This window comes from Littorina saxatilis, linkage group LG2 (assembly GCF_037325665.1).
Source record: "Littorina saxatilis isolate snail1 linkage group LG2, US_GU_Lsax_2.0, whole genome shotgun sequence".
In the NCBI taxonomy this organism is placed as follows: domain Eukaryota; kingdom Metazoa; phylum Mollusca; class Gastropoda; order Littorinimorpha; family Littorinidae; genus Littorina; species Littorina saxatilis.
In genome coordinates this window covers 37458265-37474216 of record NC_090246.1, presented here as the reverse complement: position 1 = coordinate 37474216, position 15952 = coordinate 37458265, and the positions used below count along the sequence as shown (strand labels likewise).

Genomic DNA, 15952 nt, shown 5'->3' with positions numbered 1-15952 from the left:
GTTCAGTTTCATTCTGTGAGTTCGACAGCTTGTAGTAATGTAGTAATTTCGCCTTACGCGACTTCTTATTCTTTTTAACGTGTGCTGTGTGAGACTGTGGATGATAGGGAAGGGGGAAGGCATGGAGAGGGGGGAGGAGAAACAAGTTTCCGTTTGTGGGTTAGTTCAACTGGTGCTTTACAATTTACTATTTTTATCTCCGCACCAGAAGGCAGAAATGACGATTATTTTTATCTTTATCTGGCAGATTAGAGACAGTGGCGGGCGACGGAAGATGGGGATAGGTATCTGGGAGGAGGTGTTTTATGCTTTGAGTTGGTGCAGGGGTTGGAGGGGGGGGGGGGGGGATCTAATTTGGTGGCCGGTAATTACGGGTGTGACAAATGAATCAAACACTGGGGAAGATGAACCTCTGTATAATCGGTTGACGCATGTAATTTTTTCTGCACTGCAAAATTCAACGATGTAACTAGAAGTGGAATTTTTTAACAAAGGTTTTTTTATAGGTTTTTTTTCAGCGTTTACATTTTTAAAACTAAAATTTCTTTGAAATCCGGAGTGTGCCGAGTGCATGCCCAGTCCACGATATGTCTAAAGTGTGCCTTTCTTCGTCGTATCCAAGTCAGTGCGAAGACCGTGGGTAAGAGGGTAATCCAGGGCACAACCCGGTAAGAGAAGACAATACAGTGGAACATCTCTTTTAATACCACTAAAAAAATTAAAGAAAATCAGTCAGGTTTGTAGGAGAATGACGCTGGGGGGGGGGGGGGGGGGGGAGCATTAACAGAGGTTATGAACCAAAACTTGTGAGAAATCAGGGCCCAAAGGGAAAGGGAGGACACGCGGTCGAGGGGTGGACCTTGAAAGAAGGCGTCGTCAAGTGATTTCTTGTCAGTATTTCCTGTATCACGATGCAGTGCGTGCGTCTATCTTGTCTGTTTCACTATAGGCTGTGGATTTTACACACAAGAACAAAACCATAATTGTTTAAGTGTGCTGACCATTGGTTACGGGAATCGGTCTAGTCTGAATCAGAGACTGTAGAGTATTGTTGACGATTACAAATCAGGAGCTGTATAAGGGAGATAATGCAGTTCTTGGCAAATTAGAAAGAACTGGGTGTAGTTACGTCCCCTGGTCGCATTTATTCTGTTTAACGATGGCTTCCTGGCAGAATTTTCCCTTCCAAGCATGAAGTTTTAGACCGATAGCAAGCAATACACTCTTTGTACGGACAAGCGTGTTGAAAAAATAAAGTTTTGATTGGATTATGTACCTCTCTCTCTCTCTCTCTCTCTCTCTCTCTCTCTCTCTCTCTCTCTCTCTCTCTCTCTCTCTCTCTCTCTCTCTCTTGAAATCTAAAACAAAACTGTTCTGCAAATTCTACAGTTTTACTGTGATGAAACAGGCATAGGTCTACTAGCAATACATCATACAAGTCACCCAAACTGGATCAAAATAGGATTTACAGTTGTTTGTAAAAGAACTAGAAAATACTACACACTAGATTAAATCGTAATGCAGTCAGAAATCTACCCCAAGCCAAATGCAAAACATTCACCTTGCAAAAATAATTGCACTGCAAATTTTAAAAGAAAAAAGAAAAAAGCAAGGTCATTAGCTGCAATGACCATCAGGAAATACCAGTGGCTCAAGTCAATCTTGCATACCCTTAAGAAGATGCTGGCAAACATTCACAGAAACCTAAATTGCTTCAACTTGACAGTCTCATTTCCAGTTTGTGCAGCAAATTACAAACACACAATGCTTTAACTGTAAATGGGGAAAAACATACCTCATTTCAAAATGGCCATTATAATAAATGCATAGTTTTAAAATCATCCAATGCAAAGAACCAAAAAGTAGGCAAGAAAATTTCTGCTAATAAATAAAGTATTACACCATTCATGCGCTATTGAAACAACCGGACCCATTAAAATGTATGTTCTTCTGCAAGGTCATTCTTCCTCTTCTTCTAAAATATACCACACAAAAAATGTTGGACACAGAAAGACTGTCTTGGAGTAATCAATGTTAGAGTAATCAATGTTTATATCATCATCGTAATTCAGAGAGGTAAAAAAATGTATTCATTTTGCATTTTATCATTTTTTTACTAAGAAAGCAGCAGACTATTTCACCGTCACTTATGCAAATACAAAAAGAATTTCGACAGGAAAAATATTCACCAGATTTGACTTATGTAAAATACATAAACTTTAGGAGAATCCAACCGGTAACTGAGACAAGGACAGATCTTCCTGTGTAAAAAGTATATCAAATTTCAATGACAAATACATGCCTGCACCAAACAGTAAGAAAAAAATGTGTGCAAGTGCATCATATGCATTTCAACATCAAGGGCATGAATTTGAAGGCAATAAGGAGAGAACATTTTGAAAGCTGCCTCTAGCAAAAAAATTAAAAACAGTGCCATTTCAGATGTTTAAAATTAACTTTAAAAATGTCAAATTCACATGGGTTGAAACAGTAAGATGGACAGAGAAATTGTTATAGTTTATAAAAATAGTTACTGAGCACAACACTTTTTTATCACTGCTTTACACAAATACAAACCACTGTAATTCAAATTGCTAAGCTATTCAAATAGTATACATATTTAATAATGAGTAAGAATGACATGGGTGAAAATATGAGGGAAGGGACACAGCAATTCAATACTTTGCGTATAATGTAGGAGATAAAAGTTAAGTAAATCAAACTCATGATAACTTTGGGAAAAGTCGTTAGAGTCCACTTATGGTCGGTCGTATGTCGTAACAGAAAGGGGGACATAATATAGAGGTGAGAAATACTAAGAAATAGAAGGAGAAAAAATCCGCCACAGTAAAGTCGGTCATAATATTGAGGGACCCGTAAAAGGGAGGTACCAATGTACTTGTAAAACTGTTCATCTCAACCTCAACCTATACATTTTTCTGTTAATACATTTAACAAATGGAATCTTCCTTTTTTTCAGTACAATGTATTGCAAAAATATCTAAAGCAAGGAAAAAAATCAGCCTTTCATACTTTCATATGCGAAAGTAAATGAACACATACAAAACGTAGGGCAGGAGACAATACTGGTCATGTCAAACTTCTGAGAAAATAATAAATAAATTAAATACACCTGAAAAAATGTCTTGAAAAAAAGGAAACGCAAGAACATTTTAACAATATGAAAAGAAATAAAGCACTTGACCCTTTATCATCCACAGCTATATACATGGAAATATGAACCTGGTCCACACATTACAGTAGAGAGGATAAAACTGCAACCAGACATGACCAATGACACCTGACAATAGGAAACAAGATCACATTTAGTGCATGTTTTTGTTCAACTAAATGTGATCTTGTTTCCTGTGAAAAAAAAAAAAAAAAAAATTAAAATAAATAAAAAGGCTGAACTAGCTAGCTTAACAATCTAAAACGTTACACATGTAGATTCTTCTCTTTCCCCTGATGTCAGGTGCTATCTTGTACAGTCTAAGTCACAAGTGTAACCTCTCACAACACACATTGCTTCATTTTAACCACCATTGACTCAACAGCTTTCTCTCACAGAAGTTACATAAGTACATGTACAACCACAAATTAATCTTATCTAGTTTATAAGTAGCTTCAGTAACAATGTCAATGTTTGATCACACATATACATGAGTTGTTAGAATTTTTCACTTCCCTGTCTCTTTTCCCTCTACACCAAAATGTGTCTACTCATTTAAACTTGGGGGGTGTCAAAAACCCAAAAGGATTTACTCAGAGCCAGAGGAGACATAAACCAAAAATAACATGGTCTGCAGTCCAACAAATATGGACATACAATATACGGAGTAGAAAAAAATCAGAATCTAGACACCAGTCGGCTAAAATAAAGGATGAATTTGCAAGATGTTAAATTCTATCATCTGTTCACAAATGTCCATACAATGAGCACAAACTCTCTCTCTTTTGAGAAAGATCTGTTCTTATTCAAACAGAAGCCTTCTTGCAGTTTCACCTTTGTGTCACATTCAGTATTTTATTTTTTCCAGATAGCTAACAGAAACTGTGCACTTTTCTCATACCCTATTTACTTTGTTCTATAAAAACTACTGAAGCTTCTATAACTGAATAATACAAACAACACAAACTTTGTTGAACACACACAAAAAGGGTATTCATTTACACCCTTTGTCCTTGCCTTTGAAGGAAAGAAAACTTCACAATCACAATTTCTTCATCAGCCTCAGCACAAAACAAGGCACTTTGGTGAATTCGGTCATCGTGATTATTTTGATTAGATTCTTCACTCAAATCGTCTTCACTGAAAATATTATACATCTGACACACAAACCAAAGATGACATATTACACCTCAAAGGTATTCAAATGTACAAATAAGGGCACTCTGTGCAGTCATTTGACATATCAATGGCATGGAAAGCATTCACCTTCACATCAATAGGACTTCTTTCTTTATTTGGTGTTTAACGTCGTTTTCAACCACGAAGGTTATATCGCGACGGGGAAAGGAGTGGAGATGGGATAGAGCCACTTGTTAATTGTTTCTTGTTCACAAAAGCACAAATAAAAAAATTGCTCCAGGGGCTTGCAACGTAGTACAATATATTACCTTACTGGGAGAATGCAAGTTTCCAGTACAAAGGACTTAACATTTCTTACATACTGCTTGACTAAAATCTTTACAAACATTAACTATATTCTATACAAGAAACACTCAACAAGGGCAAAAGGAGAAACAGAATCCGTTAGTCGCCTCTTACGACATGCTGGGGAGCATCGGGTAAATTCTTCCCCCTAACCCGCGGGGGGTTGGGGAGCATCGGGTAAATTCTTCCCCCTAACCCGCGGGGGGTTGGGGAGCATCAGGTAAATTCTTCCCTCTAACCTGCGGGGGGTTGGGGAGCATCGGGTAAATTCTTCCCCCTAACCCGCGGGGGGGATCAATAGGACTTGTTTTCTCTTTCATCCTTGCATTCAGGTATTCAATTACACAAGGACATACAAGTCATTACAGTGAAAGTCTAAAAAATCTCGTCGCGATATAACCTCCGTGGTTGAAAACGACGTTAAACACCAAATAAAGAAAGAAAGAAAGTCTAAAAAATCAATCATGATCTTCAAGAAAATGGCACAAAAATCATTGTTATTTTCACAAACCAGACGGTGGGATGGGAGTCGGAGGAAGGGAGCAGAAAGCATCAAATGTATGACAAGAAATTTTACAGAACTGTACAGAATGTATGTATGAAAGTTAATTAATGAGTTGCAACGCCACAATATTGAAAAAGATCGTGTATAAACATCAAAGGACATCACTGCTAAAACTCACTTTGCCTGCTCACACAAGATACACATACACAGATTCAGTTACTGGCCAAAGCATCATCACTCAGGCTTATGACAACCTGTGAGAAATAAAAATTCTGTTTGTGCTAATGTACATGTAGCACTCTGTATTGTCCGCATGAACCTCCCAGAATTACAAACATGGCCCTTACACATTGCACACAAGCTTATCCCATTTCAGTAAGACAGTCAGCAACAATATGACAATAAATAAGTTTTAGATCCTGGTCAGAACATATCATCTATTTACAGCTGACCTAATTATCAATACACCTATATGGCAAAAAGCAAGGGTACAGCATACTGACACCACCAAGAATATGTTCTATCTTTAAAAATTAATAATAATGACAATCGCTAAGTTACCTCTGGTCTATATCACAAAAACAAATGAAAAACTAAACCCAAATGTTTCGTTGTGGAGACACATACACAACAAAATGAGACCAAATAATTGTACAACCAAAAGCACCTTAAAAAAGTAAATAATCTCAATTGATGGGTGCTATATTCTCATGCCTACCAGAATTTGCATATATAATATATATACTAGATGATTACCCGCTTCGCCGGGTACCGGCTTCGTCGGGAAGAAGTAGAGCCGAATACCAGGCTGCGCCTGGGACCCGGCTTTGCCGGGTGTACGCCGGCGCACGAAGGAAGGGAGATCTAAAAATAGTAACGTGCAGTGACCTTCTTAAAATAGTAACGTAGTAACGGGAATATGGATTGACGCCACACGAAGGAAGGGAGATCTAAAAATAGTAACGTGCAGTGACCTTCTAAAAATAGTAACGTAGTAACGGGAATATGGATTGACGCCACACGAAGGAAGGGAGATAAACGCGCAAAACAAAACACTGGAGAAGATAAGGAAGAGTTACTGGGAATGGATATAGTGGATCTACAGAAAAACCAAAATCGGTTCAGCGCAGCGCGCTGAGAGCACGTGTTGAAATATCTCATCGATGAGGTTGTGTCCGGGGTGTAGCTGAATACGGTCTCCAAATTTGAAAAAGATCGACTGACAACTTTGGCCGTGCATCACGAACAGACACACAGACACACAGACACTAGTCGTATATATATATAGATATGCATATGTATTAGATACATAAATGTGTGTGTGCATATGTTCCACTCTTTTTGTGCACTAATGAATTGTGTGCATGATCACAACAAACACAGAACATTTTACATACCAGCTACATTAACACTTGTCACACGTGTGCATGCATCCTATTCTTAGCTGAGGATAACACTGTTAAAGTGACAACATTTTGCAGCAGTAGGCTACACCGTACAAAATTGCATAGTTCAGACATTCACATGTGTGGGTCAAGGGAGATAAATGTTATACTCATGGGCAATGAACTTGCAAATGGAAGCGGGACAAACACACCTTTTTTCTGATATAATTTATCTCTGTAAGGGATTTTACAGGCTGTGTAACTGTAAGAGTTGCCCCCCTTGGAAACACTGAGTCAAAACATTGCTACAATGTTCAATGAAGGAGAGCAATCATGGGCATCACAGTGAAAAAGGAGCTGTGACACTCTTTTCTTCAACTCATGTACATTGGAGCTCTCCCATTCAGTACTGCCATGACAGCTTGCCCACACACATGGGCAGCCAGCCATGTATGCCAAACACAGATAATGCACATTGGAGCTCAGTTTTCACGGTGATCCCATGATCGCTAGCCTCCACTGAACCGAGGCAATGTTTTGTCTCAATGCTTTCAAGGGGCAGAACTCTTCCACAGTCCACAAAAACACTGATACAGTTTCTTCCAAACATCATCTATCATATATATGTATGCATAAGGAACAGAAAAGCACTGCATATGTACTAGAAATGTTACACCCAAAGCTTCTTTCTTTCTTTCTTTATTTGGTGTTTAACGTCGTTTTCAACCACGAAGGTTATATCGCGACGGGGAAAAGGGGGAGTCAATTGTTTCTTGTTCACCCAAAGCTGCTATTTCAATTCCTCAAACAAAATGCGTAGGGAGTTCTAATTTTTATGTAAGCAATTACTTTGAAATTTAATCAACTAAATGCTTTTAAAATCCCTAGGATGTTTAGTTACAACATACGGCAAAAAAATGTATCATGACATAAAATCATAACAGTACAGCGCTATAAAAGTTTGCATTATTATTATTATTATTACTCCAGTATCAAATCATCTTTATCTGTCTTAACATCACCTCTTTCAAAAAACATGATCATAAACCCCTTGCCCTTAAAATTAAAGAAGTCCTATGTAAATCAAAGACTCATGATTTAGGTAGAAATTAGAAAATACAAAGGTAAAAAATGGCAAGCAATCATAATCCTGCTATCCATCTCTTGTCAGTTTGATACACAACCATGTATACATGTTTGACATCAAATACATGATAAACTTGTAATAGTCTATACATCAAAAGTCAATCATTTTAACAAAATGCAAGATTAGAAAAACATGTAGTGGCAGGGCTTACTGCATAAAATAATGTATTGCACAATTTGTGGTTTCTTTACCAGTAGAAAATTCACTATGTTTTTGCATCACATAGTTTATGTAATTGTACAAATTTATATCAGATACATTCATTTTTTGTTTGTTTGTTTGTTTGCTTAACGCCCAGCCGACCACGAAGGGCCATGATACATTCATTAACTCATTGTCTCCCAGGTACGGATATATCCGTACCCACTCATATGGCTCTATCTGACCAGGTACGGATATATACGTACACACAGTCACTACATTGCATCTGCTCTCATTCGGCACATATCCGCATTCTGCTCAGACTGTTAGCTTCAGTCGCTTCCTGTAACGTCGATCTAACGCCTGCATTCCAGCGTGTTGATACACAGTTCCTAAACAGTTACTACAATTCTGGGCGGGGATGTAGCTCAGTCGGTAGCGTGCTGGATTTGTATCCAGTTGGCCGCTGTCAGCGTGAGTTCGTCCCCACGTTCGGCGAGAGATTTATTTCTCAGAGTCAACTTTGTGTGCAGATTCTCCTCGGTGTCCGAACACCCCCGTGTGCCAGGCGTGAGATTGACCGGGTCACGCTGCGAGGCCAGTCCAGCTAAAGAGTGGGCTCTGCACAGCAGTGCTTGCAGCTCAAAAAACTGCATGTTGCAAAATGTATAGGCAAGTTCTGTGTTCCGTTTTTATTCATGATGTTCAATAAACTGCATATATACAAAAAATCTCCCATGGAAGTGTTAGCGCTGCAATTAAGTTACTCCCACTTTCCTCAGAATCCTGTAAATGGCAGCTTTTCTATATATATATAGCAATCCTACTTTTCCCTCAGATTTGTACAGAGCCAACTTTTTAACAAAAAGTAAAGAAAAAACTAAACGAAAACAAAATGACTAAGAATCCTGAAACTCATCCTGATTAGAAATGCTTGCAGCAAGAAATTCTTCTATCATGATTGGAAAAAGAAGCATGCAATTATACAAAAATTTCTATGTAATCAATTCTAAGCCACTTCTACTGCAGGATATATATATATTCTTATAAAACAGAAATACAATGTATAACAAATGCATATTCTGTGTAAATGCATCCCTTGATCATCTTTCACTCTGCCATGGAAATGCCAACTCTGAACACAAAGCTGCAGGTTTACAGTACACCTGTTTGTGCAAAACTGACTTTTCTCTGCATGCAGTTACCATGACTGGACAGTGCGCAGTACATTTACTTGTTCTTATAATCTTAGTCTGTTTCTCTAACCTGTTTACGGATACCGATACTCAACGACCAACCTTGAAAACACCACACACTAGTCTGAGTTAAAGCAGTAAGGAGAAGAGAGGCTTGCCCTGTTGGTCGTGATCTAGTTGCAAGTTGTCATCCAGTGGCGGTGGTGGTGGTTGCTGTCGTGGTGGCGGTGGTGGTTGCTGCTGCAGTCGCTGTGATTGCCGATCTCGCCTGAAAACCTGAGGCTGCTGCTCCACTATCTGCTGCTGTGCAAACTGCTGCTGCAACTGTTCCATCTGCAGCTGCTGAGCCTGCTGCAGCTGCTGTGCCTGCTGCAGTTGCTGAACTGCTGGCTGCTCTTGCTGCCTTCCAGACTGCTGTTGCTCTTTGTGTGCCTGTGGTTGCTGCAGCTGCTTGCGAGGCAGGGGTTGTGGTGCCTGTTCTTTAGATCGAGGCTGCGGCACAGGCTGGTAGCGAGGCAGACGTGAAAAAGAACTGGGCCCCTTCTGACCGGGAGAGGACAGAGCGGCTGCTGTAGGGTTGAACGGCTGAAGTGCGCTAGGCTGCGAGGTGTTGATGGACAGGGATGAAAATTCAATGACTGTAGGTTTGATAGGTGGGTGGGAAGATGGGTCTGAAGGTTTAGGTCTGATGGGCTGAGGGGCAATGGGTTTGGATGAGGTGCTTGGTTGAGATGATGACATACTGACTGGAGGTTTAAATGCGTGAGAAGAAACCGAATAGGCAATGGATGGCTTCGGTCCAGTGGGTTGAGGAGTAACAGGCGCGAATGAGGTGATGGCCAGTGATGACAGACCAGCTGGTACAGACTTCATTGGCTGCGAAAATGAAGACCTGTCAGACCCAAGCTTTGAGAGTTGAGGTGAAGACATGTTACTGTTAGCAGGCATAGCTTTAATGGGTTGAGGAACAACTGGCTGACAAGATGAGACAGCACAGGGCACAGGTCTCACAGGCTGCGGCATAAGAGGCTGGGACGACATGATGGTCGTTGACGGCATACCACCAGGCACTGGCCTGATTGGCTGAGGCACCACAGGCTGAGATGACACGGCTGACGATGACATAGGTACAGGGCCCGACGCTTTGTTGGGGCGGTCCCACATTCCATGAGTTCTTCCCCCATGTCTTGCAACTGTTGAAGTTCTGGTCCCTGCTCCTGATGTTGCATGAATGTTTGCCATGTTTTTTGTGACACCCTGAAACCGGGTCCCAGAAGGCAGAGTTCCCAGCACCCACTTATGGGTTCTGTCCATGCTGCTTGAAATTCCACCATCTTCTTCTGTTGCCTGGCAACCGGCCGACCGACGACCAGGGTCCAACTGTGTGGAGCTGGCCTGTGCCTTTGACGCTGCTTTAGGACTGCCACCGACAGGAGATGGTTTGCTCACGGCATTAAAACGGCTGCTTGCGGGAGCAGGTTTGTTGTTGGCTGCTGGAGGAGGATGAACCCCTACCGCTGTAGAATGGTTTCCCAAAGCACCAGACCTGTTTCCCACAAAAGCTGAGCGATTCACCACAGCAGAAGAACGACTATCAACACTGTCTACACTGTTGTGTCTGGGTGCCAACTGTTGGCCTGACAGTGGGATAGCAGCACCTTCCTGTGACCGTCTCACACTAGGCACAGTGGCAAACTGAGTCCTGGGATCTCGGGGAGGGCTAGTCTTTGCAGGAACAGGAGCAAAGCGGCTCCTGGCCTTTTCTGGAGTTTTGGGATTGAAGGCAGAAGGTGCTTTGTTCCCATCCCTTGAGCTCTGTCTGGGCAGTGACTGAGACTGAGGTTCCTGGGCCCTGTCTGGAACCTGACCAGCTGGAACTGCTGGCCCAGGGATGTTCTTGGAGGTCACCTCTTTCGTGGGCATAGACGAAGTCCTGTTGGAGTGATTGTTGTGTGATGTGGGCAGAGGGATCTTCTTCCAGGACATGTGCTGACCTGAGGCCCCTCTGCCCAGCGATTCCGAGGAACACGCCAGGTGGTTGCCATGGCGAGGAGAGCTGGGCGAGGCGACTGGAGAGTAAATAACGTGATGGGCGGATCCTGGAGACGAGATGGGGGAGAAGAAGTTGTGCAGAGGGACGGAGGAGTGAGCAGGAGAGCCATGAGAGTGAGACACAGGCACCATTCGTCTGCCCACAGGTCTAAAGGCAGAGTTTGGGGAGCGGATCCCAGCAGGTAAGGCACTTGGAGAGTTTGAGCTGAGGGGCTGAGTGACAGTGGGCTGTGAGTGTGAAGACGTGACAGGAGTCTGAGGGGCGGGGACATTGACACCAGGAAGACTGGTGTCACTAGAGTCGGGAGAATGCTGCACCTGTGCAACCTGAGAGGCGATTACTGATCCATTGTTACCTGACACAGTGTCGGGCTGCATAGCTGCCACAGGGGTCATTCTGGCTCCTGTCAAGGCACAGATTTCAGGTGATCCTGTACGGTCCTCAAGAGGGTGGCGGGGCTGAGATGATTCTGCCTGCTGTGGAGCTGGCCGACGGGCTGGTGAGCCATGCGTCCCAGACCTCCTTTCTGACACCCGCACTAACTGGATACGATTGTCTCTCTGGCTGGAGTTATTCACATCGGGGCTGTTTGAAGCAGAGCTATTTCTGTGCATGGCACCATGACCAATGCTCTCCACCCTTCTCTGCGGGGACGGACGTGCACGAGCGGAGCCAGAGGGCGGGGGCTGGCGTTGGAGGGATTGGGTCTGGCACTCTACAGCGCCACCTATGCGAGTGACAGGAATATTCAGGGGGAGGGAATTGGGTATAACAATGTTACTGCTCCCATCTACTGTTTCTGTGTCAGGCTCATCTGCATCACATTCAGCAGGCACGTTTGCAGATGGGGTTTCTTCATACGGTGGCGGAGGCTCCTCATCTGGATCAAACACCAGCTGCACTGAAACGTTGTCTGTCATAGAATCTCTAACGTTGTCTGTGGGACAACGGGAAGACAAGTCCTCTCTGCGGCGACTGAGAGAGTTGGCCTGGTTGTCCCTGAGAAGAACGGTTGTCACCTCTGCCTCCATAGCACTGCTGTGTCGACTTTGTTGCGAAATGGAAGATGACTGACGGTGATGGGACTGCCGTGACCTTGAACTTCCCCTGGACCTGTCAGAATCACGTCGATGTGAAGCCCTGTCACTTGGAATCTTCAGGCTTGTGTTAAAGTCGCTACCGCTAGTTTGGCGTGAGTGTTTGTGAGACCTGTCCGAGCCAAACAACGGTGTTCTACTGCTAGTGCTTGACCTCACCGGCCCTGTCCCAGTCCCACCTCTCAAGGAGCCTGTTCGGTACACCCCGTTGGGGTCTGACTCGAACCTGCGCCGTTGCCTTCTCAACTTGAAACTTTCCTCACCTCTATCCTTCTCCCTCTTCATAAACTTGCAGCACACAATCACGGACAGAACGTTGCAGGCCAGGGAGAGAACAGCCACACCCAGCACCGAACCATGGAGAAACAGGGTCACTTTGTGCTTGTCGCTGTCGAACCTCACAGACTGGTAGAAGTTACTCTTGTACGTAAGACCTCCGGCCGACAACACAAGCATGGCAAAGGAGACCAGACACGCCATCACAGCCAGAAGGAAGTAGAGCCTGGCGCTGACAGCCGTGTGAGCTCTGGCCGCATACATGGCCGCTAGGCCCGAGACGGTGACCACCACGCCGCCCCACATGCCGGTGCCTACGTAGTAGCCCCATGCCAGCTGGACGATGCCCACAACAGAGATGACGACGCAGGAGGAGCCCAGCAGGGTTAGGATGATGCCCAGGATGAACACCTTCGTGTTGGGAAACTCGGCTTTCAGACCCCACCGTAGCTGGCGCATTGTGAGCGTCTCTACCAGATGGCTGTGGCACCTGGCAGTCTCATGGTTGTAGTAATTTAGTCCGGTTCGTCTTTCATTTCATAAAACATGAGTTCTTCACTTTGTTGCTCTTACTAGAGCAATCCACAAAACTAAAGCGATATGAAGGAGATCAGAGACATTGGGGATCCATCTTCAGCACGGTGCATTGTCAGAAGATCAGCTGATTAAAAGCAGATGTGTTCAATCAAAGGACATACACAGGTGAAGTTTGTTTGGAAACTTGTATCTTCACAGTGAACAGGTGAGACATGGTCAGTAACATCATCTGCAACACACAGCAACGTGACATTATAGCAACGTAAAAATTCTATAAACGAACCACAATCTTGACTGAAGACAAAAATTTCAAACTGAACGATAAAAGTAAAACATCTACAATGTCTCTTGTTTTTGATCAATGATGAATGGAAAAAAAAACCACATTCCACAAATAAACTATGTCATCACATAAGGAAGGCCCTGGAAGATATAGATCTTAAAAAAAACAATTCTCTTTTTTTCTACAATGACATTTTACAGAATATGTTATTACCAAAGGTTGGAAATTTCATCCCGATGTTGTGGTTAAAAAGGCATCCACTCAAATGATGCACACTCAAACATACACATACATGAAAAGAGTCAAACACATAAATTATTTGCTGCTGAAGCTAACTTTTCTCCATCACTCGAAGGACATTAAAAATCAATGTAAAGTTATAGCAATTATTAGAATGAAAAGGGTGCAGGTGTAACTGTAAGTGTAAACCAAGAAAAACCCAAATCACCAACAGTATTTGTGTGAGGCATATAAATAATAAGACTATATAATTTATGATACATCCTTAATCCTAATTAACACAAATTGCCATACATACATGAAAACATGTATAAAGATCCTAATAGTTCTTTCCAATACAGAAATGACAGTGCTCTTGCATTCTAGTTGTACGCCCAAACAACAAAGAAAATACACTGAATGAAACACCATAAAACAAAAAGATGAATGCTAATGCCACTGAATAAAAAAAAAGTAAATGAAAAAATGTTGCCAACGACACAGCTGTAATGTCAAACCTAAGTAGATAAATGGCCCTATCAAAGTAACTAGTCTTGCAATAAAGGTCAGCATCATTACACATCCTAATTTATCCTTCCTACCACCATTTCCTGTCCCTACTTTCTTTCTCTGTCTCTCTGACTCTGGAGACAAATTCTTCAAACTGAACATCAGATACTTGCATTTCATTTTCAAGCATGAACAATTTAGATCAATCAGACATGAGATAAACCCTGGTTTCACTTACTAAATTTAAAAACAACTTTAGTTCTTTCTCTTAGTTTCTGGCTGTTTTAAATTTGTTCCCTCACTTTTCATAACATTAACAACTTCAGTCAAGGGAAAATTTCAGTCACAGAATTGAGCACAAAGATTTCTACTCCACATGTCTAAGCCCAATCAAGTGCCAGACTGTTAATTAGTCGCAATTCATATATATAAATAAATATAAGACGCTTCCACCAAAAATCAGTGTCACATTCACAGTTTGGTTTCTCAGAAATGCTCAAAATAATACATGTATAAGAAACTTATGAAGCAACAGTTACTCTAATTTTGCCAGAGAAACTCTTCAAAACACAAAAGTTCTTACTAAAAGATGTGACGAATTCATTCATTTTGAAACTGATCTTTAATCAAAACCTGGGTACTTTTACTCTCAAACTATAATGGACCAACGTACCTAAGTGTGAAAACACAAGCAGTACCCTTTAACTCCTACAATAACCCACCACACACAACATATTAATTTAAAGCACGGTCAATCGTAATTTACGTGTATAACTTGGCATGAGATGTGATGATATGAAACGGCACTGACTACAGTATAGTAAGATTAGCTTAAATTTTGTATTTGATAAATGAATGACTCACCAGTAACAGTACCATTGACAATCACAGCCTTGTATCATATCTCTTTGTATTTTGTTTAATTACTTCAGCTTCAGTTAGTAATTCATATCTTTGTGTGAGTAGCTGTTTCAGTTCAGACAACACTAACAGCACAAGTCTGGAACTAAGACACAGAGCTCTTCTAAAAGAGGCTGGAATTAAATGCCAGAATTTCATTTATGACAAATACACTAAACAGGCTTGAACTGAGAATGTGAACTTTGCATCATTAGCAGCAGCATTACATAATAGTTAAATGTGGTAACTGCATCAGTCTACATGTTTTCAATGCCAACCCATTCTACTGTTTACCCATGGAAACAGAAATGCATCAGCCCTATAAACAGTAACACTGCGGAACCAAAGCCATTGATTTTTCTGTGACCGCCTATTTTTGTCGCTGCGGGAATGCCTGAGAAATGTGATGACATGAGCAGTTCTTGATCAGTTAAAAATATTCAAGAGAAAAAAGCTGCAGAGAATTCCCGAATAAAATTGGCCAAGCAATGAACACTATCCTGCTTTTATCTAGACGTATGCAGAGAGACTTGCCAATATAAACAGTTCCCACTGTGAAGATCAACAATGCCAACGACAACATTCACTCAGCGCACTTCATCAGTTTACAAGCTTCTTGACAGCCCTAACTGGTTTCTAATAAACCCCAGCGGCAGTGCGCTTGGAGGCAGTGCATCAGAGCCTACGCAACACAGCCGCAGACACCCAAGAATCCCAACCCCATGATTGTTTATCTATTGGAGATTTGGATTGCACTCTCTCTTTATTTGACTTCTGCAACCATCCCTCTTTCTTCCTTTGTTCTAAGACAGAGGCCGATGTGCCGGGCCATCGACTTACCTCTTTCTGATGGCAAAGTCCTGTCTGTGGCGGATAATGCTGAAGCACACGTTGTCATAAAAACTTTGCGAAGTCCCAAGCAACCTGTTCTCCTCCATTTCGAGTTTACTCGAGTACTTATCTGACCTTTCTTGGCAGGTGAATTCCAGTAAAGAACGTAATAGTTGATTAGAGCATGAACTTCACTGCCAGCCAATCGAAATGTC

At 42.1% G+C, this 15952-nt stretch overlaps 1 protein-coding gene across 1 annotated transcript; it reads right to left on the bottom strand.

Annotated features, from left to right (window-relative positions):
- Positions 1-1372: 1372 nt before the first annotated feature.
- LOC138958913 (mucin-17-like) lies at positions 1373-15870 on the bottom strand. Its single transcript, XM_070330248.1, has 2 exons — positions 15747-15870; positions 1373-13223 (listed from the first exon to the last, which is right to left on the bottom strand). Exon 2 carries the CDS (start codon positions 12914-12916, stop codon positions 9161-9163), a length of 3756 nt encoding a protein of 1251 aa, XP_070186349.1. The 5' UTR covers positions 12917-13223; positions 15747-15870; the 3' UTR covers positions 1373-9160.
- Positions 15871-15952: the final 82 nt, after the last annotated feature.